The sequence below is a fragment of the Bidens hawaiensis genome, unplaced genomic scaffold, assembly GCF_021521415.1.
Source record: "Bidens hawaiensis isolate Kalapana, Puna unplaced genomic scaffold, B.hawaiensis_p1.1 tig00013566_1, whole genome shotgun sequence".
In the NCBI taxonomy this organism is placed as follows: Eukaryota; Viridiplantae; Streptophyta; class Magnoliopsida; order Asterales; family Asteraceae; genus Bidens; species Bidens hawaiensis.
In genome coordinates, this window is record NW_027492150.1 from 398,080 (window position 1) to 424,111 (window position 26,032).

General features: G+C 33.0%; 4 protein-coding genes across 4 annotated transcripts; 1 reads left to right on the plus strand and 3 right to left on the minus strand.

The window, feature by feature from the left end:
• Positions 1-3,253: 3,253 nt before the first annotated feature.
• On the minus strand, positions 3,254-7,614 carry LOC143544418 (putative glucose-6-phosphate 1-epimerase). Its single transcript, XM_077036534.1, has 9 exons — positions 7,253-7,614; positions 5,287-5,361; positions 5,128-5,184; positions 4,889-5,049; positions 4,666-4,806; positions 4,071-4,173; positions 3,886-3,985; positions 3,591-3,803; positions 3,254-3,514 (listed from the first exon to the last, which is right to left on the minus strand). The coding sequence occupies exons 1-8, from the start codon at positions 7,346-7,348 to the stop codon at positions 3,625-3,627; spliced, it is 912 nt and encodes a 303-aa protein (XP_076892649.1). The 5' UTR covers positions 7,349-7,614; the 3' UTR covers positions 3,254-3,514; positions 3,591-3,624.
• A 1,781-nt stretch (positions 7,615-9,395) lies between these two features.
• On the minus strand, positions 9,396-16,963 carry LOC143544405 (villin-5-like). The gene is made up of 22 exons (XM_077036520.1): positions 16,908-16,963; positions 16,698-16,797; positions 16,136-16,204; positions 15,833-16,042; positions 15,584-15,761; positions 15,378-15,510; positions 14,539-14,701; positions 14,293-14,440; positions 14,106-14,215; positions 13,342-13,497; positions 13,190-13,258; positions 13,000-13,068; positions 12,358-12,495; positions 12,154-12,282; positions 11,523-11,670; positions 11,416-11,429; positions 11,177-11,317; positions 10,981-11,106; positions 10,831-10,899; positions 10,403-10,745; positions 9,668-9,861; positions 9,396-9,579 (listed from the first exon to the last, which is right to left on the minus strand). Exons 1-22 carry the CDS (start codon positions 16,961-16,963, stop codon positions 9,466-9,468), a joined length of 2,877 nt encoding a protein of 958 aa, XP_076892635.1. The 3' UTR covers positions 9,396-9,465.
• A 594-nt stretch (positions 16,964-17,557) lies between these two features.
• Positions 17,558-20,362, minus strand: LOC143544382 (putative LRR receptor-like serine/threonine-protein kinase At1g56140). The gene is made up of 6 exons (XM_077036503.1): positions 20,344-20,362; positions 19,091-19,212; positions 18,801-19,014; positions 18,430-18,682; positions 18,104-18,254; positions 17,558-18,009 (listed from the first exon to the last, which is right to left on the minus strand). The coding sequence occupies exons 1-6, from the start codon at positions 20,360-20,362 to the stop codon at positions 17,623-17,625; spliced, it is 1,146 nt and encodes a 381-aa protein (XP_076892618.1). The 3' UTR covers positions 17,558-17,622.
• A 2,147-nt stretch (positions 20,363-22,509) lies between these two features.
• On the plus strand, positions 22,510-26,032 carry LOC143544419 (protein trichome birefringence-like 5). The gene is made up of 5 exons (XM_077036535.1): positions 22,510-23,473; positions 24,145-24,337; positions 24,451-24,644; positions 24,727-24,882; positions 25,521-26,032. Exons 1-5 carry the CDS (start codon positions 22,623-22,625, stop codon positions 25,840-25,842), a joined length of 1,716 nt encoding a protein of 571 aa, XP_076892650.1. The 5' UTR covers positions 22,510-22,622; the 3' UTR covers positions 25,843-26,032.

Genomic DNA, 26,032 nt, shown 5'->3' on the forward strand with positions numbered 1-26,032 from the left:
TGAGACGTCTGGCATTTCTTTTTTCCATTTCGCCCTTTTTGTGGGACTAATCTAGACCATGTAATCTGAGATAAATCGTATTGATAATGACCTCTTAACCAGTTTTTCCAGGGATTCATTCCATAATTTGGAAGTTGATTATGTGTTACTTCGGAATCAAATATTCCTTGTCTTCCAAAAAAATCCTTTATTTCATTCTTAAGAAAAAAAGACGGTCCATTATACTGAAGAATAGATCTGAACTTATTGAAGTGAATAACCTGGGTTTGTGATAATTTGAAAAATACATATTTTTGTGACAAGTAAGATAAATCAAAAAAAATATGTGACTTCCCCTTACTATTTCTAAGATTATCAAAAGCCTTTTTTATATTGATAGTCGAAATAAAGTCCATTTTATTTTTTTTTTCTTTTCTTGATTTGTTTCGTTATTGTCAATGTATTTCTTAATAATTTTTTTTGTTGATTCCATAAAAAGTTGTAGAGCGATTCTGCGCATATTAATGATACATAGAAAGATATCTATGTATATCTTTTCAAAGAAAAATTGAATTAATAATTCAATCTTTTTTATTTTGAATATTTTCCAAATTTTTGGCGGTGATTTTCCATTATTCTTTTTTTTTTTCGTTATTTCTATTTGATTTATGATTGTGTTTCTTTTATCAATTCTATGTTTCATTTCTTCTTCTGCCTGTTAATAATTTGTGAAACCTGTAGATCGATTTTGACTAAGTGATTCATGAATTATCGGATTGCTTATTATAAAATCCTTTTCTATTTCAGTTTCATTTGATTTGTATATTTCTCGCGGTATAAATAATGGAATTTTCTTTCATTTTAAAAGTTCTTTTAGTATTTGTTTTACAAATACTAATGCTTTTTCTTCTTTTTTTTTTTATTTTTTTTAAAGCTCTTCGAACTCTAAAATTAAATTTTCTTATTTTGACTTTATAGTCTATATCTTTCAAAATTGGTTCAAAAAAGGAAGGTGTTCTTCGCGGAGGACCAAAAGGATATTCCGTTTCCATTCCAAAAACTGTTAAAAAACAAGAATCAAAATCATCTTGTTGCTTTTGATCTCTATCAGAGAGTCGTAGCTTAGATTTGTGCCAAGGTTTCAAACGAAAAGGATATAGGATTTTGATTTGAAAACCTTCGCTGAACCAATTTTTAGGAAATTCTGTTTTGGAAAATTGAAGACCATTATAGCTACACTTTAGATAAATTTCTCTATTCCAATCTTGGAAATCCTCGTACCATTCCGGAGATTGTCTCAATAAAATACGGCCGATATTCTTAGCTATTATTAATAAGGGTAATTTAATATATCTTCTAAAAATTGATTGAGCTAGTAACAGAACACTTCTTGATTTTTGTGCATATGGAATGTTCTCCCAGAATTCTATTGCGTCTTCCTGGTCGTTTTTTTTTATTTGGAATTGTTGATTTAAAATATCGAATTCTGACTTTTTGCCCGACCAATCTCTAATAAAAAAAAAAGTTTCATTAGGTCAGATATAGGAAAAGGAAAATCTTCCGTTTTTTCCAAAAAAAGCGGGGAATGGGGATTTCCTTGAGACGGTCCCCAAATAACCATTTTACGCCTTTGAAGACGGCTAGAGGTTTTGATTAAGGCTCGACGAAAATCTGGTTCTTCCAAATAACTTATAAAACCCGAATCTCTATTAAATTTTTTAAAAAGATTAAAATTCTTGAAATTAGACTTCTTAAAACTTCGTGTGGAACGAGTTAAAAATGCTATATGTTTAAATTTTCTTGTTCGAAGCTGGTGATCCAGCCCTTGCATTATGCCTTGTTCTTTTCGTCGTTTTATAAAATATTGTTCCAACTCGTTGATTAATTTGTATGACCATCGAGGGAGTTTTTTACCTATTTCGTTTATTCCAATATATTTTTTTTCACGTTTAGGGTTAGTTAGAATTGCGTTCAATGAAAACTTTAACCTATTATTTGAATCAATTTTGACTTGTTTTTTTTCTGAGATTTCGATTTTCTGTTCATTTTCTGGAGAATTAGGATAGGGAAGAAGGATACCATGAATTTTATTTAGTTATGGATTTGTGAGTTTATCAAACTCATAATTATGGTTTTTAGACCCTAATTATGGATTTGTGAGTTTATCAAAACTGAGATTAGCAGTACAACACTCCTTCAAAGGAGCTGTAATTGCTCAATTGCAATTTAAAATGCATGAACTAATAAACTAGACCAAAATATTATTATTAATCATTTTCTTGGCAAAAAAAAATGAAGATGATATTGACAACAAACAGGTGTGGGAGATAAACAATGAGAATGGAGTATCTGCAGGATCTGGTACCAAGCTGCAACCAGATTAAGAAAAGCTAGAATGCTTAATGAAATGATCAACTATATATGTTCAAAAACAAGTTGAGGTAATTAATAGTTTAAGCAATCTGTTAATGATACTATATATTTTTTACAATCAACTATATAATTGTGTTTATTATTATGGGACTGTGTTTTTACAGACTAGACCCAACTAACTTTACTTTATGCTATATTGGTGCATAATGGTATAAGTTGGTAAAAGAGAGATGATACGTACCATCTCTTCTTTTATTCATATATACCTAAAGTGTTGAATTTGAAAGCTTTTATTTAAATAGTAAATAAAGAAAAGAAAAAGAAACCTAATAATTTATTTGCTTACAAATCCATAAGAAAGCATGTGGTCCACAGTTTGCAATGGTTATAAATATATTGTAGTAGACTAGTTATATCAGTGTGTTTTAGGGGTGAGAAAAACCCAAAAAATCGACCCAAGACCTATTAAAAAATCAAAAAATTCAAATCGAAAAATCAAACCGAAACAAAAACCGATAGTTTGGTTTAATGTATTTATGAAAACCGCACTAATGGTTCGGTTTTGATTTTGCATGTAAAAAAAACGAAAAAAACCGAACAGAATTCCTAAAGTTTTGTTTTTGTTATATTTAATATTAATTAATTTATAAGAATATAAAAAATATGTAACTCCAATGTTTTTATCAAATGTACAATAATCTATTATTTAACAATTAACAAAATTATTTATACCTAAATTCATTATTTTTTGTCAACTTTTTTCCCGGCCTAAAATTTTCAAGCTTAAATGGCAAAAACCAAAAAAACAACGAAACCAAAACGAAATCCAAAAAATTGAAATCTAAAAAACCGAAACCGAACGGTTTCAAAAACTCCAAAAACCGAAGTTTTGGTTTTCGGTTTGATTTTAGCCAAAAACCGCACCTAACCGCACCGCGCACACCCTGTGTTTAATCAACATAGTAGAGCTATGCATCAATCCAACATACAATTAATATGATAGCAATCAATTGACATGAATTATAAATCATAGTACACGTATACATATGATTATTCTTATTGTCCATTTTAGTCCAAGCATTATGAACCAATGTAATCAGCAACAAATTTATACATTAAGAACAAAAAAAAAGAACCTTTTGTTTCATCCAAATCACATTACCTGCACCAGATTAAACAAAATAAAAATTAGAAAATATAAAAATCACAAGTAACATTAATAAGATTATGCAGCATACATGTACATAACACAAACCATTCTAGACAAGTTCCTTATGAGTCAAGCAACGTGCTGACCGCTGAAAGTTGTTGCCTTCCTCTCCACTCCTCACCAGGCTTTAATGTAATCGGGTTTTCCACTGCTGCAGCCTCCACACATAACATATGTTTATACTCGTCGTCTCCAAAATCAACCATTGCCTTTGCTTTCTTATCCCATGGATTCCACACCACTAAATAAAATATAAAAATAATTGTATAAATGGTTATAAGATAAAAGAACAGATAAGAAACTAAGAGAAAGTGCAGCCTCACCAGCATCTGGAAGACCATCTTTCCGGATGAGAAATGTTCGTTTCTTTTCATGATCCATGACTGCAATTTTCGTTGGTGTGCTAAGATAAATCCTGTCAATCTGGTGTAAAGTATAACATTACATATAATGATATAATCATGGTTAAGCAGTAAATAACTGGGGTTAAGGAGGTTAGTTAATTTACTTCTGATTCAAAGGTTAACGAGTCTCCTTGTTCTGTAAACCGCTCCCTTTTTTGACAATTGTCAAGATAATCCAATGTTTCCAATCCTTCCACCCGGACCTCACTGAATCAATAAAAATTTATAAGAGTTAGATAAGTTTAATAGTCCCTGTGATTTGACAATAAACATTTTAGTCCAAAAACTTAAATTTGACTTTTTTTAGTCCAGTAGTTTGATTTCCGTATCACCTACAGTCCAGTCTACTAATCCCATCCAAATTTTCTGTTATCTTTGTATTAAAAGACCAAAATACCCTTAACTATTTGTTAATTGATGACAAGAACTCTTGAACTATATAACCCATAATATTTTTTCTGTATCTTCTATTAAATAATAACAATAACACTAATAATAATAGTGATTTGATGTAAAATGACTGATTTGCCATTCTGTTAGCAACAGAGACCGAAAGTGTTATAGACTTAAACCTCAAGCCATGATACGCCAACAGATTCCTTCTTAGACCGAAAGAGTTATAAGTGTTAAAACAATCCAAACCACATGGACCAAAAGTGTAATTTACTCTAGATCTCATCAAAATGGGTTATTATATACCTGATATCCGAAACTGCAAAGTAGGTATGATATGCAAATGTGAATGTAAACGGCTTTCCATCCGTGCCTGTATTTCTGACCCGAGAAGTCAACATCAAGTCTGACCCCGGACCCAATGTGACCCGCAAATGATACTCAAAGCTAAAGTAATTTCAAATTATGAATTTTAAGCAAGCAGAAATACTTGTAAGTTGTAAACTAAATTAAATTTTATAAATTGTACCTGTGAGGCCATAATTTTAAATCTTCTTGAGTGGGTCTGAGAATCAAATCAAGAAAAACCTTATTTGTGACATCAGGAGGTAAAGGAGGCGGGTCATCATCAAATGTCCAAAATCGATTTCTAGCAAACCCGTGAAGTTCAAGAGGACCTAAATTTGAGAACTGCATCAAGAAAGCAAGTTTAGAAAATTATAAATCCAAAACATAAAATCAAACAGAAAAAGACAAAAAGTTAGTTACTTGAGGGAAGCATATAGGAATACCCCCACGAATCGGCTTTGGAGGCTTGAAGGTTTCCTGCAGAATGTTTATACTTTATATAAGATCAGCTGACAAGTGATAATTATTAACTGATTCAATCAGATAAGTAATTAAGCGTATAATTGTATCTACCGACACCTTACTACTGATAAAAAGTAACTCTTCTCCGTGCTCGTTTTTCCAAGATGTCACGTGGGCCCCATACAAGTATACCTACATGATAGAAAGAAGAAAGAACAATAAGATGCATTTTCAACTTATACTACAGAGTACAGAACTACATCAAGGAGAATAATTAAGTCATGTAACTTATATATAAACAATCATATATAAGGCTAATTACATGACATGAACCATGCGTGTAAACAAGTGAAATTTCTATTAACTTGGATATACGTGATATGAGATTCACGTAACTCTGTCACTTATGATCTACAATTTTCACTTTCAGATATGCTTACTTCGTTGTGACCTCAAAATGTAACTCTTTGATCAAAAATATGATATTTTTAAACAGTGGAGGATAGTGAAAAGGTTTCAAATAGAGTTTTCATCTCTAACACAGAATTGTCAGTCCTGTATCTGAATAGTAATGCTACATGTATTATAAGGGTCATTAATGCATATACACAAAATAAACAGGTCCACAAATAACTTAGCCAATGTTGTAGATCTTGCCAGGTGCTGGTCGGCATTAGGGTACCGGCTAGCAATTGATCAGTTTAAAATTTTATATGTAATTTTTCAAAATTATACACATATATATACAAAACTTTTCAAAATTTTATATATAAACTTTCAAACTTATTAACTAGACTGTATAATAAGTATAATTATTCAAATAACTCAAAAATTTTGACCGATTTTAATTAATTTTGACGGATTTTGAACGATTTAGGACTATTTGGACCGGCTTTGACCAACTACCAATTAGCTTGTCGCCTGGTCCGATTAGGTGAAATTAAATCGGTAGCATACCCGATTAGCTATTAATCAGTGACTTATCGCGATTTTTACAGCACTAAACTTAGCACAAAGATTGCCTAACGGCTATTGATTCCACAAGATTCAGCAGAAGGAGCTCCAACAGTTTAACATATCCATAAGGCCAAATTAGGTACTCAGGATCAACAAGCATAATTCCCAGTTTCAACCAAATCACCATCCTCAAATTAACATATTTTCCAAAATCTTTCGGGTACCAACTAGCAATTAATCAGATTAGAAATCTATATATAAATTTTCAAAATTATACATCATATATAAATTTTCAAACTTATTAACTGGACTAGTATAGTTTTTCAAATACTTCAAAGATTTTGACCAATTTAGACCTATTTAAACCAATTTTGACCAAAATTTAACCTGCTTTGACCAAAATTTGACGGATTTTGAACGATTTAGGCCGACTTTATTCAACTACCAATCAGACTGATAAGACCTGTTTAGATACGATAAGACCTGTTTAGGCATAATGGGCACTTGTTTAGACATGATAAGACCTGTTTAGCAAAAGAGTGCGCTATGCAATTTTGTACATTTTTAACAATAATTAAAATTAAGACACTAGAGTACATCATTTCTCTTTCTTGGTACATAAAACGTATAACTGTCATGCTCAGACCACCAAAGTCAATTGTTAACCGAGTCATTAAATGTCTGATACTTGTGTTAATCACGTCGTCTCTAACCTGTTAAACACGTTAAGACACGAACCGACAGCCCTACAATCAGTTGAACCGATTAGGTGAAATCGAATCAGTCGCATACTGGTCAGCTATACTAATCGCGATTTTTACAACACTGAACTTACTTAGCACATAGATTGCCTATTGATTCCACGAGATTGAACTGAGTTCCATCAGCTTACATATATATCATAAGGCCAATTTAGCTACTCAGAATCAACAATCAATGCAAATTCATCTTTCCAATCAATTAAACATTTTCACCTAAATTCCAGTAGCAGTTACAACAACTGTATACACACAATAATAATATATAAATCCTCAATCATATATATAATTAGGCATCCGCATCATATTCATACACAAGAATAAATACGAAAACCTAACTTCATAAATATGAAATTAAACATACGGACCTCAACACTGCTGCCATGGACTTCACGGAGAACAACTTTTTCCAGACCGTTAACGCCTTTGATGACGTCAACCGGCGTTCGTTCTGACGTCGACATCTTTCACTAATCAATCAATTCAATTAATCACCAGTTTCCATAACCTAAAACTGTATGATTATGAGTTCGCAAGTTTACACACACACACACACACAAGTTACACGTCTACTGTGTGAAGTTTGCCACGTGTATAGTTTAACAGAAAGTGTGTGGATTGTTGTTCGTGAGGTCTGGATAGATATATAGATATTAATTAATAATAATATATACAGTTGTCGAAGTTACGAGTATTACCCCTCAACTATTTATTAATATGCAATTTTCTCTCTTACTAGTTAATTACTACCTATCTATAAGTTATTAGAGTTAATTATACGGATGCTTCGTGTGATTCTGCTTTTCTAAAAGCGTAACGTTGATGTTTCCTAGCAGGGATGGTTGTGAAGTTTTAGAGAAAATGTTGTTCTCTTCATCATTGCCTCTGGACGATTCCGGATATCAGAGTTGGTTCAATCTGCTTTGTCTAGTGAGTTTTGTCGGCGAGGGGGTGGTTATTAACTTATTATTAAGTGAGAAAATAGAGGTTCGTATATCTTTACTCGTTAGAGGATTTTGATTTTTTTTTCGTCGGATAAAAGAGGACTATTGAGGCCATCGGAAAAATACAAAGTTTATTTTGGGGGTTGAGGGTGCAATATGGGAATGTCGACATAGTTGAAGATGAGAAGGTGGTGGTAGTAGGAGAATTGGGTACGGTTGTTCGGAGGGGAATGAATGGGGACCATATCGTACTTTTAAGAAAAGTGGGGCCATGGCTTTTAAATTTTAACCGGCTATTTTTTTTAATCATTAAGGGCAAAACAATCATTTCAAGTACATTGAAATTTTAACGCTCATCTATGCCAGTGTTACCGTTTACAAACAGTTGGAGACCATATTATACTTATATACATTAGGGAGCAAACATGCAATATGCGTAAACCACAAGAAACATCCATCTAAATAATAAGATTTATTAAATAGAATAATTTTGTCACTTACTACATGTTTGTTATTGTTACTCTTTTTTAGTTAGTTTTAACCTCTGAAGCACGGAAACGTGTCCCGGAAACTCGCTGGGGACGGAAACGTAGACGGGGACGGCCGGAAACGTTTCTTGACCGTTTCCTTAAAGTTGAGGACGATCGTTGACCGTTTTGAAAAGTCAAACGGTGTTTCGATACGTTTGCAGAACTTTGGGGAAAAATTTTTAATCGTTTCCGCAATTTAAAGCCTTTAAATGGGGACGGTCAACAAACGATTCTGGGGCGTTTCTATAGCCAATCGCGTGGCGGATCGTCCACATACGGTATTCCGGCGAATAATTCCGGCGCTGGAATTAGGATGAAGAAGAAGGAAGAAGGAAAAGAGGCGGCTGTAATATATTTTTTTTAATGTGTTAGGTTAAATTATAAGTCTAGGTTTAACATTTAACCCCTTAATCTTTCACTTGTTTGCATATAGTACCTAAAAACTTGTTAAATTTTACATAAAAAGTATTACATTTGGTTATACATTTTAACATTTAACCCTCTCTATCTAGACTAGTTTATATTTGGTCCTCAACTTGTAATTATACACATAAAATGTTTAAAATTGATATTATATACAGATAAAAATTATATATTTATTTATGTTTATTAATAATTAATTACCTATGATTAATATATTTTTTTATTTTTTTATAGTTTTTGCCGTACCCTTACTGTACCCGTATCTTAGTTTTTTGACTTTTGTCGGTTCCCGTTCCCGTTTCCCGTACCAGTTCCCATGCAACATAGGTTTTAACATTTCTAAGGTGTGTTTGTGAGACAAATGGTCCTTTCCTTAATTAATATTTTTTATATATAAAAAATTGTAATACATCAAGTTGAGATGCAATCATGGTATAACACTATAACTAACACAATACAAAACTGGTACATGTGTGTAATAGCATGTTGAAGTGGATTAATAAATTTGATACATGATAACAAATGAGTATTTAAATGATCAGATTTTATTGATCAAATGAAGGATTACTGCACTTGCTATACACTCTATTCACTTACACTCCAATGAATGATTACCTACTGCAACATAAAACATATAGAAAAATTTATAACCATGCTTTCCTTATTTATAAACATATAGATAACTCAGAACAGTGCAAGTGAAGTTTTCATCTTATTTTGTCTCCATTTTGGCATCTTGTAAAACGCATCTTTCGTCATATTAAACTTCGCCCTGAAATCGGCTTTCGACAGATATATCTGCATATAATAATATTCCAAATGTAAATTCACCAAAATACGTATTTTGTAATCATATTTGACACGCTAATTGTTTTAAAAAACGTACCTCTCGTCTAGTTACATCAATATTTGGAGCAGGGTCAGTTGACGTTGTTGTTAAACGTTCATACGGGTATAATGTGATCCCTGCATCATCTTCAACTTCAATCTCTTTCGCATTTTCCTTTACTTCTGTTCTACTGTTCATTGGATTAACAACCCTAGTGTTTGCCTCGGGTTTTGCTGCTGAATCAGCGCTTACTAATAACATTAAAACATATTAATCAGTTTCAACATTTTATATCATTAACCATAAGAGTAAACTGTGATTTTCGTCCATGTGGTTTGTCCAAATCTGCGGTTTTAGTACAATAGTTTCAAATTTGCGATTTTTTTCCCTGTGGTTTCATTTCACCTGCAATTAAACCCGAATTCAATAACCCCGTTAAGTATGGTCGTTAAACCCATCAGTGTACCATTCACATGAGGGGCAGTTTTGTCCTTTTTTCCCCAAACACACCCCAGTCCCTCACGTGAAGGGGCTTGCGAATTACGACTGGGGTTTATTTGGGGAGAAAAAGGACAAAACTGTGAGGGGCACGCTGATGGGTTTAACGACCAGATAACGGGGTTAATGAATTTGGGTTTAATTGCAAGTGAAATGGAACCACAAGGACGAAAATCGCAAATTTGAAACTATTGGACTAAAACTGCAGATTTGGACAAACCACATGGACGAAAACCGTAGTTCACTCTAACCATAATTTATAAAAATGATCATACAGAGCACATCATACATTACCTTTTACAGAATGTGGGATAAGTTTTTCGCGCGTTGGTTTGTCGGCTGAGGTGGTTAATGACGTAAAAGCTTTAGTTTTGGATAGTACTTTAGAGGCGTCAAGACCACTGCTGCCGCCGCTCCCGCCGACAGTGCTGCCACCGGTATCACTACCGAAACCGAGCTTACTTGGAGGTGGAGTTGAGAGGTTTCTGCCATTTGGATTATCAAATTTGGAAGCTAGCGCGTTGAAGGCGGGAGACCTGCCCCGGGCACGTGGTCGGTCAGAGCACACACTTCTCGACCGTTGCGGTTTTTCAGAAGCCGATCTGCCTCCATATGATGGTGTTCTCCTTTTTGGTTTCTGATGATGTCATAATTATCTGATTAGAATAAATAAATAAATAATTATCATTTTTGTTATCAGAAGATAATACAGAAACGCGTACATGATTCCTGATTGAACGACCACCGTCTTTTATAATCGACAGCCTTCGTTGGAATGAGTTTCCATGCATCTGTTGACATATTAATAGACATATTATAATTACTAAACTTACGTTTATAAAGTTTGAAATTATAAATGAAGCATAACTTACTCCAGATTTAGATGAATCCCATGTGAAAAAACGAGTGAAAAAAGGTGGCTCGCATGCTTCGGTTATGATATATATTGGAGCTTGAAGAGATAATTTCTCCAGAAGAACGTCGCATTTAAGAAATTTCTGTACAATTGTAATATAATAATGTACATTTGTTTCGAAACAATGTTGTTGTTTGATAAGAAAAACATACCTCTCCAATAGCTAATGCTTGTGTTTTGGTTTTTGCATTAACCTCTTGTCCTATCCAAATGAATATGGCAGTGTGACAGTCAAGAATATAAATATCTTCTGTCATTAAATCATCTTGATTAAAGTTGTATATCTCATACACCTGCATCAACAAACTGAAATCAATCTTTCAAATCCAAAAAAAATATATATATATTTGTATTCGTATTCATATGTGAAACTTTTACAATAGATACATACCTTCAGTTCGTCTCCTGAACGAGCAAAAGTTGCAACAAAGACCAAAAAAAAAATGTTAACTTACAGCAAAATAATCACTAAATTAATTAAAACAAAGGCGGTTTAACCTTTGGTTAATGTGCATGAGAACAAATGAGGATCACTTTCCTCTTCATGTGGAATTTTTTTTGCCGCGTATTTGGTTTTTCCACCTAGGATTTCCCAAAACTGGTCGGTCTCGATACCTTCTTTAAGCACTCTGGTCTGCATTTCTGGCTGCAACCGGACGTGATGACAAATGAATATTATTGTTGTCGGTCACTTATTTAAAATAAGATGGATATATATATATATATATATGATGAGTATCATTACAGAAATGTTTAATTATTTATGAACTTGAAGGAACCCTTGAAAACTAACGTTCTTTATAAATTTTTTTGTATGTTAATGTTTATCTGAGTGTAGTTTTATCAATTTTTATATCTATATTTACGATTACAATTTTGAAAATTAGTTTTTATACATATCTATGTATTGTTTTACATCTATGTAAATTTGTTAGTGCATAAATTTTACACATATGCAAACTTGTGATTAATATATGTGATAAATTTTTTTTATATAAAATATGATAAAAATACTCTTATATAATGTTAATATATAAAAAAATTAAAAAAATGTTTGGTTTTTTAGAGTTCCTAAAAGTTCTTAACTTTTTTAGAGTTCTTATATAACTAATATAACTAATATGCATACTTTTATCACATCAAGTTGCCTCTCACAAAGGTCGTGGTCTTCTGTGGTTGTCTGGCTTCCGTACCAGGTAAAGACATCTGCATCTTGGTGTAATACGTAACAATAAGAGGAGTTTAAGGATGAAGCAACCTGAGTCATTTGGAAACATAATTACATATCTTTCGGTTATTTAATGGCATATATGAATATACAAGAATAACTTACGGGTTCAACTTGAATTGATTGCATGTTTTCTGGTCCCGAGCCTTGAACTCGAAATAATGCAATTCCGTCTTCTTTGTAAGTATCATCTGGTAGTCCGTTTTCTGATATGTAATTCTTGTATCCGTTACTGAGACCACCCTGATAATTTAAGAAATTTACTAAGTTTTTAAACTCGAATGAATGGAAAAGAATACATGTTTTATGTATTATCTTTCCTTGTTTCTTAGTTGAAGCTAGGCCTGTAAACGAACCGAACGCTCAGTAACCTGTTCGGCGGGAAGTTCGTTTATTTAGTAAACAAACGAACATGAACATTTTATTTCTCATTTAATTAAACGAACAAACATGAACACATGTCTTGTTCGTTCATTTATGTTCTTCATTTACGCTCGTTTATGTTCGTTTATATATTCATTTAAAAGTTTTAGACTCACCACAATTTAGTCTAGTTTTATTAGTTTTTAGACCCAATAAATCAATTTTCACGGTTATTTTTAAACGATGTTCGCTACTAATGTCCGTTCATCTATGTTCAGTTATGTTCATGAACAATTCTTTTGTTCGCTTAAAGTTAAGCGGACGAACATGAACGTGTACCGTTCATGTTCGTTCAGCTCGTTTACAAGCCTAGCTGAAGCTCACCTTGAGAACCATAAAGCTTTGAAATATTGCAACGAAAAGAAACGGTTCGTCTCCTTCATAAATCTGTGCCTGTAAATCCATTAAATCAAATGACCATGAGTATAAACATTAAACTATAAACACAGACTAAAATAAAAATAATAATTACTGAAATTTATAACTAAAAGTTATTATTAAGTCAACTAACTACCAGTGTAGCTAAAAACTTGAATGACTCAACCATCTTGTTTGCTTGTAAGAGAGCTGAATCTCTATCTTCCTACAACACATATTTACATAATAAGTAAATTAGTTAACTGTTAACTATTTCATTTTACTTTATTTTAATTATAGATCAATTACCTTAACACTTTTCTTTCCATACCATGTCCCAATAAGACATTCCTCTTGTTCATCTCCAGTATATGTATATTGAAAGACATAACAATCTCCAGTATAGAACTTTGACTGATCGGTATCGGATAAAAGCCTCTTTTGCTGACCATTTACACGCCACACCTGCACAATTCATGTTTTAGTATATTACAAAGGGTCAAGTTATTCTAATTAAAATAAATAAATAAATATATCATAACTCAAAATTTAATAAGAAAACGAAAAAAGTAAAAAATACAAAAATGTTTCCACTGTCTTTCTCGTTCTCATAAAAAAAACACAATGGTAAATGAAAAAAGTCGTTGTCTTTTTGTTTATCATTGTGTTTTGTGTTTGTTTTCGTCATTGATTGTGTCTTTTTTCCTTGACATTGTGTCTTTTTTTCTTTATATTGTGTTATATTACTCAACATTGTGTTATATTTTGCGATCTATTGTGTCTTTTGTTCATTTTCGTCATTGTGTCTTTGATCTCGCCATTGTGTCTTTTCGTCAATTTTTTTTATTTTTTTAATTTTTTTTAACAAAAATGATGGCGGAAACATTTTTAGTTTTTAATTTTTTTCGTTTTTTATTTATATTTTGAGTTATCATTTTTTTATTATTTTTTTTAATTTATTTTAAGGGGTTTTTTTGTGTGGTCACAAATCCTTCTCACACTTCTCGTTTTCGTCTCCCTTTGTATTTTAACTTTACCAATTACAAAATTTTTTATAAAAGTTTTATAAAAACCTGCAAAGATCCACTGCAATCAATATACGCCGGAATTTCTTCTTCGTCTTCCTTTCTGGGAGCCGCTTTAAGCAGCCCCTTAACATCGACCCCTTGTCGTTTTAACAGCGCTACAAATACAAAAACATTATTTTTTTATTTAAAGAAATATGGAATAACTGAATAAGTGATTAACTAACTAACTAACCAGCCACCTTGCCTCTACCCTCCTCAGACGCAACCACATCAGTCGGTTGAGGCCACGAGTCAAACTTTGACTGAAACGATACCGTTTCAAAGTTTTCGATCATGCGGGTGATTTTACACTTTGGTCTGTCCAGGCCGCGTAGATGTACCTGTAAATCAAGATTAAAACTTATAATAAGTGGAAATAAGAAAAAAATATAAAATCATTATACGAACTGCAAAAATACATAATTCTTATTGTACTTACTTCTGCAGCTCCGTTTGCGGCTTTTCTTTCTTCCATTGAAGTACTTCGTCCCATCCAAACGTGAACTTCTGATCCGCAATCCAGAACGTAACAAGTGTGTGTGTCTAGTAACTTCTTTGCCAAGGAATCGGTAGTGACACGTTCCGTCTGTCCCTTTTTTACACTTAAGTACAAAACATGTATCTTGTCAGAAGTCAGAACTGACTATATACTAAATAAAGATATGGGTCATATGTAGAATATTGAAAAACAAAATGTGCCATAAGGACCATATTCTTATTGAATATCATGAATATTCAAGATATATAGCTGCATATGGCCCGTTTTGTGCTTTTTTAATTTATTATTTTTATTATAAATAAAAATAATATTAAATATAAATATCATTAAGATTATTATCAATATTTTTTTAATATTATTATGGCTGTTCAATTAAAACATCTAAATTATGAAATTTTTGATCCGTTTTGATTCTACTGAAAAATCGTAAGAAACGACAACTAACAAAAACTTAATAAAAAGCTATCACATTTTATTACTTTGAATGGATAAAAATATGATACTTTAGTTTATATATTCAAAAAGTTAATAAATATTGTTAATTTATGTAAAAAAAGAAAATTATGATTAAATTTATATTTTTCAAATCAAAGTATGGCTCGTATTGGGTTATATGTCCCATACTGCTTTGTCTGCATGCAGACAAATGCCAGAGATCACTGACACACAATATTGGCCAATATAGTGTGTCAAACTATCAATGGTGTACAGTTCGTGTACTAACCAAGCGCCTTATATTAATAAATATTCTTTATAATATTTAGAATGATATTTATTACCAAAATAGCTGAGGTGGAATATCATCAGTACTTTGAGCGACATTCACAGTTGTTTTTCTTGGAAGCGGAGCAAATCCACCAAAGAAGCCCCAAAATTCTCCGGCTTCAGCATCGGCCATTAGCCTGCCATCGTCTAAATAAACCAAAAAAAAATCAAATTTTGATTCTTATTACTTAGTGTTTTAATATAATATAAATAAACTTACCAATTGCAGCTATATCGCATTTTGAACGATGGTAAGTATCTTTGATATACTGCACCACTTGCAATGCTTTAGCCCGTTCTTGTATTGAAGTATTCGACCCGTTAAACTGGAATATCTTATTTTTACTGTCTAATATACAAATTGTATCATGATTGAGTGAGGATCGAGCACAAGGAACCTGCGTTCGGTAAAATAATATCAGACAACATAAAGGGTCGTATTTTTATATAATGTGTAGAATTTATTTACCTCTTGAACATGAGCTACATGTTTTCCTTGGCAAGAAAACATGCGCGTTTTGTGTTCTGCAGATTCAGATTCTTCAGGCATTATACATGGTTTAAAACAAGAAAGGAATCTTTCTGTTTCGTGTCCTTGTAGTTCGCGATACTGAACCGCTTGACATCCGAGAGCTACATCAAGTTCAAGTGCTTTTATAGATATAGTTTCAATTTCATCCTGCATTTAGTAAAAACAAAAGGAAACTAACATATACATGTGGTAAAATAACAAGTTAACGTAACATGTATATCAGGAACGAAATGAGCTCACCTCCCTTGCATCTTTACCAATCCAATAGTGGATGTCGTAGCGAAAAACACCACTTTTTGAAGCATGGGTCTGTAAAACAAAGGGCAAAAGAGTCAATTTACATCCGCTTAACATAATTTTTAACAGCCAGGACCAAGTGTGTAAACGATCTCCGATCTCGCAAACAGTTGGGACCATTTCACTTTTCAAAGCTAGGGACGAAAGGTGAAATTTGAGCAAACGCCCGGACGATCCGAGTATTTTACTCAAAAAATATTATTACTTCTTTTTCACACTTTCATTTTTTTGAGGATCTTTGTGTCAATCTATCTTGATCGCAATGTAAACGTGACACCAAAAAACAAAGTCTTGAACTACTTGTGAGCAAAACAGACAATATTAGCTGCTATGAGGACCGCATAAAACAGTAGTTTGTTCTATGCATCGGATGCTAAATGCGTATAATATTATTTAGAATTATAGATGATGAACAAAAAAACATGATGGAACAACAAAGCAAAGCAGAATATATAAAAACTTATATGATTCAACTACAATACATCAAGAAATATAAAGGGTGTACCTTTAGCGTCAAATAGCACTCCCCTGTAAGAAATTTCCCATACGAAGATTCCGGAACAGCCACCGGCTTCGAATTCTCAATCTGCCATACCTCAATTCCTCTATAAAATGGTGTCAAGATTAACATGCACAAATACACTTCATTTAATAACAAAATAATTATTATAAATATTAATATTAATATTTAGAATTTATATAACACAAAGGATACGCCTTTTGTCCAGCTCCTTGAAAAGCTGGATCAACTTCTTTCATAGAAACAGACATTATACAAATTCACTCCAATTCAAATCAAATAAAACCTGAAATTATAAAAATTCACACACACATTATAAAAATTCTTGAACAATACATGAACATAATAATTAAAATGCACCAACATATTCTAATGAATTAATATCTTACCTATAAATCTATAATTCTGAACGTGTGGATCCAATCCAAATGTCTGAAATTATGTCATTATGTGCATGTTCATTAAAACATTAAAACATAAACAATAAACAAAGATTGTAGAGGAAAGAGAAAGAGAGAGAATTCAGAGTCTAGAGAGAGAAAATTTCAGAGAAAGGCTGTGAGTCCTTCACAAAAATCGCACACAGAGAGAAAGAACCGTTGGGTTTTTTTCTTTTTTTTGTTTTTCATTATTAAAAAACAAAAATTTGTAACATGTAAACAAATGGCTGTAATTATTTTTGGTACCTACACTTCTTTCTTTATTTCCTAACTAAACATGCAACTCATTTACAAGCCCAAATCCAGTAAACAAGATTAGAACAAAATTCAATAAATATAAAAAAAACAAATCTTGATTTGGAAAAAAAACAAATAAACAAACAAATTAACCATTTTGGCGCAAAGATTAGAACAAAAATAAAAAACAAATCTTTATTTGAAAAAAAAATGAAAAGAAAAAAAAAATTAAATTAACAATTTTTCAAGCTGCCAACTTTTCTTGAAAAACTTATGTTGCTACTAGACTCTACAGAGTTTGGAGGTTGAGTCATGTTAGGCGAGTCACTTTCGAGTGGAGAAGGGAAATAATCAGATATGGCTTCCCAAGATTCGGTTTCATCCATTTGTCGTCGTCCTGCATTCAAGAATCTTGGTTTTACTGGCGATTTAACCATTTCGACCTTCCATGTCAGCATTGCTACAATCTCTGACATGGGTGGCCTTAAGTTTGCATGAGGTTGAAGGCACAACAAAGCCACCCGAATCGTTTGCATTACATCTTTCTCCACAAAACCGTCGCTCTTCATTCTTGGATCGATTAAGTCAACCATTCTTGACCTCTCATACAACTTCCACGCCTATTTTTTTAAAAAGAAATTTACATAAATAAATAAAGATTTCATTTTGTTGATACGAATCGATATTGAATAAGTAAACGAAAGTAGGCCCTACGTATTCGGGATGGTATTGCATTTCTGATGCTAAAGTAAGATCAGTATTCTTCCTGCAGCTAATGATTTCCAGCACCAAAACTCCAAAACTGTAAATGTCAACCTTTTCCGATAGCTCTCCTTTGATCGCATATTCTGGGGCCGTATAACCTCTGAAATTCACAAAACAAATGCATTTTATAATTATAATAATTATTATTATTATAATTATAATTATTATTATTATAATTATAATTATTATAATAATAATAATAATAATAATTGTTATTATTATTATTATTATTATTATTATTATTATTATTATTATTATTATAAGATGTAGCTTACAATGTTCCAGCAAATGCGGTGTTGAGGTAAGCTTGATCCTCGGGGAAGAATCGGGCCAGCCCAAAATCTCCAATTTTGGGTTGAAATTTGTCATCAAGAAGAATGTTACTAGCTTTTATATCTCTGTGCACAATCCTGATGTGTGAGTCCTCGTGTAAGTACTGCAATCCCCGAGCAATACCCAAGATTATTTGGAATCGAGTGCTCCAGTTTAAATACTGTTCGTTTTTCCTATTCACAAAACCATAGATTTACTATCAACACATTCAAGAAAAAGGTACAAAAAATGTTTGTGGGTCAAAATTTATTTTGGCCCGTTACCTAACCCGTCCATTTTTTCACGTCTAAAAATGTGTGTTTGAGTTATGTACCGTAAATAATGAGGTCTAGACTTTTGTTCTTCATGTATTCATAGACAAGAATCCTTTGAGGTCCTTGAGAGCAACAACCGAGAAGACGAACAAGATTCTTGTGTTGTATGCTAGTGATCAATCTCACTTCTGCAAGAAACTCTGCATCTCCTTGTTGCGATTTATCAAAAGACAATTTCTTTACAGCAACTAATCTTCCATCTTGCAATTTACCCTACAACACATAAAAGCACATATCTATCTTAATTAATAGATCAAAATTTGTACTTATCGGTTTAAAGGAAACATACCAAATAGACGGGACCGAATCCACCCTTTCCAAGAAAATTACAGTCGTGGAAGTTCTTAGTCGCCTTCTTGAATGCTTGGAAGCTAAAATAGCTTATTGTCCGAAGATTCCCACTAAAATAATCTTTTAAAGCCACAACAAAAAAATATCAAATTAATAAGCAAACATTAATGATATTTGTGTAATGCTATACAATAAAGTTATAACCTTTGCAGCTCTTATCGCGTTTTGCTGACTTTCTAACCCGCGCTGGTTTGATAAATTTATAGAAAATGAATATAAGAATCAGTAAAACCAGGAGCACGATTAACCCTCAAGGATTAAGAAGATGGCAGATGCATTGTGCTTCTTAGATGAGCTTTCTTCATTTAGATATAAGGGTGTCGGAGATATTGCTGCATCCACAAGTTACGTTAAATCGTTATATAATATCATTATCAGTAAAAAAATTTCTAAGGTTATGGAAACTAATGCTACACTAGGACATAAGGTCTACATTTGTTAATGAAAAGTTGAATTCGGTTTTTAACCAACACCATTGTAAGTGTTCACTGCAAAAATTGAGAATATTAACTTGCATTACTCCATAATGTAAGTTGGGCGTGCCAGTGGCGAAGCTTGGATAGAAACGCCGGGTGGCCGGACTCAATCCGTATAAAAAAATTTATAAATCAGGCTAGTGGGGCTCAAAACTTTTAGACAAAAAGAGGTAAATTTACACTACGTATAAAAAAATTCGGACAAAAACACATAACTTTACACCGCTGAGCAAAAAAACAAGGGTGACTGGAGCCACTCTGGGGCCACAATACAAGCTTCCCCCCACAGGGTGGTTCGGTTTTGAGCCACAACCGAACCAAAAGTCAGTCATTGAAGGTTGACCAATCGGTTTTCATACTCGGTATATAATACGTTAACAAATGCGTGATTTAATTATTGGTTTGGTTCAGTTAATTCAGTTATGCCACAGACCAAAACCAAAATTTTCAGTTAATCGGTTACGGTTTAACCGAACCATCGGTTAGTTAGCCCAAAATTGTTTAGGTGAATACATATTCATATTATGAACATGTTAATTGTTTAGATGAATACATAAAATAAAAAAATATATATATAAAAAACTTATTAATGCACACCAGGTGTTTGTATAAATGTCTGAGAGACAAACTATAACAAAACCCAATCAAACACTTGCAGAATCACACACTAACACATGGTAACTATTAATAACAATAATAAGATGATAAGAAATACCTTCAAATAATCGACCCATTTGGTCTTCACAATTTCCCAATAACACTTTTGATAAGCAGAAATATATAGAGAGAGACCAATCCTTGTTGTTTTATCCCTATAGTTAAACACGCAGTTAACTTTATAACAATATAAAAACATGACGTGTTTATTAAACATGTTAGATATGTCAAACTGACTCAATATCTTATTATACATGTGTAATATTTCTAGCTAAAATGATGGGTTTGTGAAACTATTTCGAGAAGATTAAAAGAATTACTTTATGTAGTAACTCCAAACTAATTGTTATTTCTTTGGCTATCTACATTTTACTTCTTGTTAAGATGGATGTGTTTCATCACTTGATTCATATGATTATCTCATCAAGTCATCATTAATATTGATTCAAGGTAACAATTTTACATTTTTATCTATTTCTTCTTTTTTTTCCAGGTTTCCTTCAATCGCCTACACCTTGATTTCTTTTCCTACCAATTCTTGCATTGTGTCGGTTTTGATCATATCAAGGTGATATTTATGGTATCTATTCCATCAACATAAACAATCTTATTTGTTGCAGCGAGAGCTTGTATCATCAATTTGTTACTGGATTGATAGTTCAGCCATTTAATTATCCTAAAACAAGCATGTATTCCGGTATATATGAATGGCACATGTAACATAAACGTGACGGATCCTTGCTCATGGCTTTAGGATTGGAATTTTAAATGTTGAACCTTAACTATTGGTTTGCGTATTTTTATGATGACAAGGAGATAAAAGTAAGAACAAAAAACTAAGGATCAAATACCATGTTGAAAAAATAAGAACAAGAACAAAATTGAAAACAAAAGTTGATTTATGCTTAATACATCCCTTTAACTTTTTTTTAACTACAAATCCCTTAACTTATGGGATGTGGCTAATACATCCCTTAACTTATAGCAAAATACATGTTACTTAAATACTTCTCTTTATAATCACACTAAAAAACATTATATTTCTCTCTTATGTTCAATTAAATAATATTTTTATACCTTTATCATTACAGTATTCTCTCTCCTTTACTCACAACAAATCCAACAAATATTAAAAAATAAATAGGGGCAAACAATATTCCCCAAATGTTTCCCAAAATTTACAAAAAAAATCACTACAACTCTCTCTCCACCCTATAATTTACACTGACAACCTCATCCTATAATTTGCAAACTCCCCACACATAATTAGGCTGAGGGGTGTGGGGCTTCAACGGGGGCGCGAGAGCCCCTCCGCTCGCGCCCCCAGGCGCGAGCACCACACCACCGGGGCGCGAGAGGGGCGCGAGCACGAAAAACAAAGCAGGCGCAAGCCTGTTAGCGGGACCAAGTTGGCGTAAAGGGACATTGGGAAGGGAGAAAGAGCCGTTGGAAATGATAAATGAGCCGTTGGGCTCTTATTTAATAAAAAAAAAAGTTTTTTCTTCCTATATATAACCCATTTCACATAAAACAATTACCACAACTTCAAAAAAAAACCCAAAATCAACCCATCTTCCAAACTTTTTTTTAAAAACATGGCTGGAAATTGGTACCCAAACCTAGATTCATATTATATTGACGACGATTTATGGTCGTCACCGCACCAACCGATGTTTTATTCGGAGCCGCAACAATCATCCGGCTTTCAACCATCCAACATACAACCGTCTCCTAACTTTGTTGGACTTCCTTACTAGAGACTTCAGTAACCTAAATCCGGTCGATCAAATGCTAATGGAAAAGCAAAAGGAACGTATCCGAAAGAGGTTGATCGAAGAAGACCAAGCCGAAGAATAAGAATAATGGTTTTTTTAGTACTTTTATTTTTATTTTATTTTTAGATATTAATGTGTTTTTTCATTAATGTGTGTTTTTTTTAATAATTTATGAGTTTTTTTAATAATACGTTTTTTGAATATATTTATAAAAAAATAAAAAAAAAATCCGCTGGAGCCCCTGCTGGAGCCCCTCCACACCAGGGCCAGGGGCTCCAACGGGGGCTCCAACACCCCCCTTATCCAGTTTCTCTCTCTGCCACACGTCATAATATTATTGGCTGGAGCCCCCATTAGAGTCCCCCACACCCCTTAGCCTTATAAAAGATGAAATGAGAATGCTCTTACACAATCACCAAAACATGTTAGTTAGTGCATTTATTATATACATTAAAAAATATTCTTACCAAGATCTAATCTTAACTTACCTATTTTGTCCAAGATATACACAAAAAAGAACCTAAGACTTAAAACAACACAACATGTCACTTTACACTCACAAATGGCAACAACAACAATAACTAGAACCCCACACAAAACCCTCCCCATAGGCTTCTTACTCTTGGTCTTTCTAGTAACCATCTTCCTCTTCAGCAAACAAACTCTTGATCCCCATATACCCATTTACCAAACAACATCAGATCCATACAACCCACTTCCAGATCCCCAAGATTCCAATTCTTTTCAAAAAACCCCAATTCTTGAAACCAAGATCCAAGACTCAATTTTGAAAACCCAAACTGGGTTTATTGATTCAGAACCTGTAGATGAAAACCCAGTTCTTAAAACTCAAAATGGTTCCGATTCGGGTGATAAAGACTCAATTTTGAAAATTGAAACTGGGTTTGTTGATTCAGAGCCTGTAGATAAAAACCCAGTTTTTAAAAGTTCAAATAGTTTCGAATCGAGTGATAAAGACTCAATTTTGAAAACTGAAACTGGGTTTGATGATTCAGAGCCTGTGGAAGAAAACCCAGTTCTTAAAAATCAAAATGATTCTGATTCGGTTAATAAAGACTCAATTTTGAAAACTGAAACTGGGTTTGGTGATTCAGAGCCTGTAGATGAAAACCCACTTTTTAAAAATCATAATGATGCCGAATCGGATGATAAAGACTCGATTTTGGATAATGGGACACATGCTCTTGAGGATGAGTTGGTTAAGAAGAGTGTGGATTGGGGGAGGAGTTGTAATATGCATTCTGGGAAATGGGTGAGGGATGAAGAGTACCCGGTTTACGAACCCGGGTCGTGCCCGTTTGTCGATGAAGCTTTTGATTGCCAGGCGAATGGAAGGTCTGATCAAGATTATATGAAGTGGAGGTGGCAGCCTGATCAATGTGAGCTTCCAAGGTTGGTTATTTAATTGTTAGCATTAGTTAACTGCAATGTGTTCAATGATTTTGATTTTAGTGTGTTTTAAGTATAAGTTATGATGCATTAATTGATCATATATCATGAAAGTGGATACTCTAATAACAGTAGTAATTATAGAGTAATCAAAGGTTGGTAACATATTTAATACATGATTCCCCTGTGCCATGTGGCGGAAATTCAGTTTCGGTAGGTATTGGTTCGGTTCGTTACAATACTGGTAAAACACTCGGTATAGCAACCAAAAGAAAAAAACCCAAAGAAATATAGTTGTGATATTCCCAAAGGATACCGAATTACCGACACTTGTTTTACATCGATTGAAAATAATTTAAACAAATAAAATCGTGATATGCCCAAAAGGATACCGACACGTGTTTTACATCAGTTAAAAAAACCATAAAAAAGAATACCGGTGCTGATGTCAGTATCGGTTAGGTTCCAAGGTTGGTTCTTTTATAATTGTTAACATCAATAAACTGTGATTTTTGCATTAATTGATCATAAAAGTAGTAATTATGGAGCAAATAAAGGTCTTTGGTAACACATTTAATGCATAATTTGTTCTCTTGTGTATGTAAAATTGTTACTTATATTGTGGGATTATAATTATAATGTGACTAATTATTTTATGAATTTTATGTGTTTAGGTTTAATGCAACTGATTTCTTGGTGAGGCTAAGGGGAAAAAGATTATTGCTTGTGGGAGACTCGATGAACCGGAATCAATACGAGTCACTTCTTTGCATGTTATACGAAAGCCTTCCGAATAAGAGCAAAATGTATGAAATTCATGGCTACAAAATAACTAAAGGAAGAGGTTATTATGTCTTTAAATTTGAGGTAATAATAAGGATATGTCTGTCACGTAATTATTATTATTATTATTATTATTATTATTATTATTATTATTATTATTAGTTAACAATGATAGTTGACAAAGCATCTTTTGACAGGATTATAACTGCACGGTTAACTTCGTGCGGTCCCATTTTCTTGTAAGGGAAGGAACTCGAGTCAACGGTCAAGGAAACTCGAATCCGACGTTATCGATAGACGTAATTGATAAATCAGCTAGACGTTGGAAACGGGCTGACATTCTCGTTTTTAATACTGGACATTGGTGGGTTCATGGAAAAACTAGCAGGGGGTATGTATGTAATTTCAAAGATATTTAGATTGTTATTGTAATAATATTGTTTTTGTAATTATTATTGTACTGATTATTGCAGGAAAAATTATTTTAGAGAAGGGGATTATATTTATCCAAAGTTTGATGCGGTGGAAGCTTTTAGGAGGGCGTTAAAGACATGGGGAAAGTGGATTGATAAGAATATGGATAAAGATAAGCTCGTGTTTTATCGTGGTTACTCGTCGGCTCATTTCAGGTACTGTTTTTACTTTTTATAGTTCCTTTCTTGTTATTGTATTGTTGAAACTTGAATGAGAGATGTTTCACTTTTGGAGTCAAACCGATCCGTGTTCTTTGTTTAGCATCCTTGCGGTCTGTTTCGCAATTATAGCAACAACTGTCCTCGTTGAGTAATATTTGCTACAGAGTTAACTTTGTTATCAGTGTCCGATTAAATATCTTAAATAACTGTCGGTTTTGTGTTGAAATTTTTATTTCTTTGACACCGGAAGTCATACTTTTTTTTTCTCCATAGTTATTAAAACATAGTGAATTTCTACTTTCGTATTTGTTTAGCCTATCAATCATAAACGGTAGAAATGGAAATTTAGACCCATTAGTTTATGTTTTATCACAAAATCACAAATGCGTCAAACGAGTAAAATAAAAAAGACTGTCTTAAATGGAAACAAGTCAAAAATTTGCCAAAAAGTGTATTTTTAATGTTTAAAACCTTCTAAATCATTTTATGCAATAAATCTTAAAAATATTATGATTTTTGTAATCAATTTTGACTCACTAATTAGTTATTAAAAACTGAAGCTGTACAAAAACTGTCAGTTTTGACCCGCTACCCAAGTAATAACCCGTCGATTTTACCATTTTTTTAAACAGAGGCGGAGAATGGGATTCAGGAGGTACATGCCATGGAGAAACCGAGCCCATAAAAAGTGGACGGATCATCGAAACCTATCCACCAAAAATGCAGATAATCGAGGAAGTGATAAAAGAAATGCGATTCCCGGTTGTGCTTTTAAATGTAACGAGGTTAACCAACTTCCGTAAAGATGGTCACCCATCGGTTTATGGGAAGAATGTGACCGGGTTGAAGAAGGTGTCAACTAAAAGGGAAGATTGCAGCCATTGGTGTCTTCCAGGAGTCCCTGATGCTTGGAATGAACTTATTTATGCCACACTAGTCGCTCGAACAAGTTAGTCGTCAAACTTTATTTTGTGTTGAGTTTACCCGGTCATTGTACATTGGCTTCGGGTCCTTCTGGCACGATTATATTTGTGATTTTATTTATTAGATAAGTTAAATTATTGTTTCAATGTTAGTTTAGTTTAAAGTTTGAAAGTTGTATCAACCGACATCATTTTGAAGCACGATACCTTGCGCATACGCC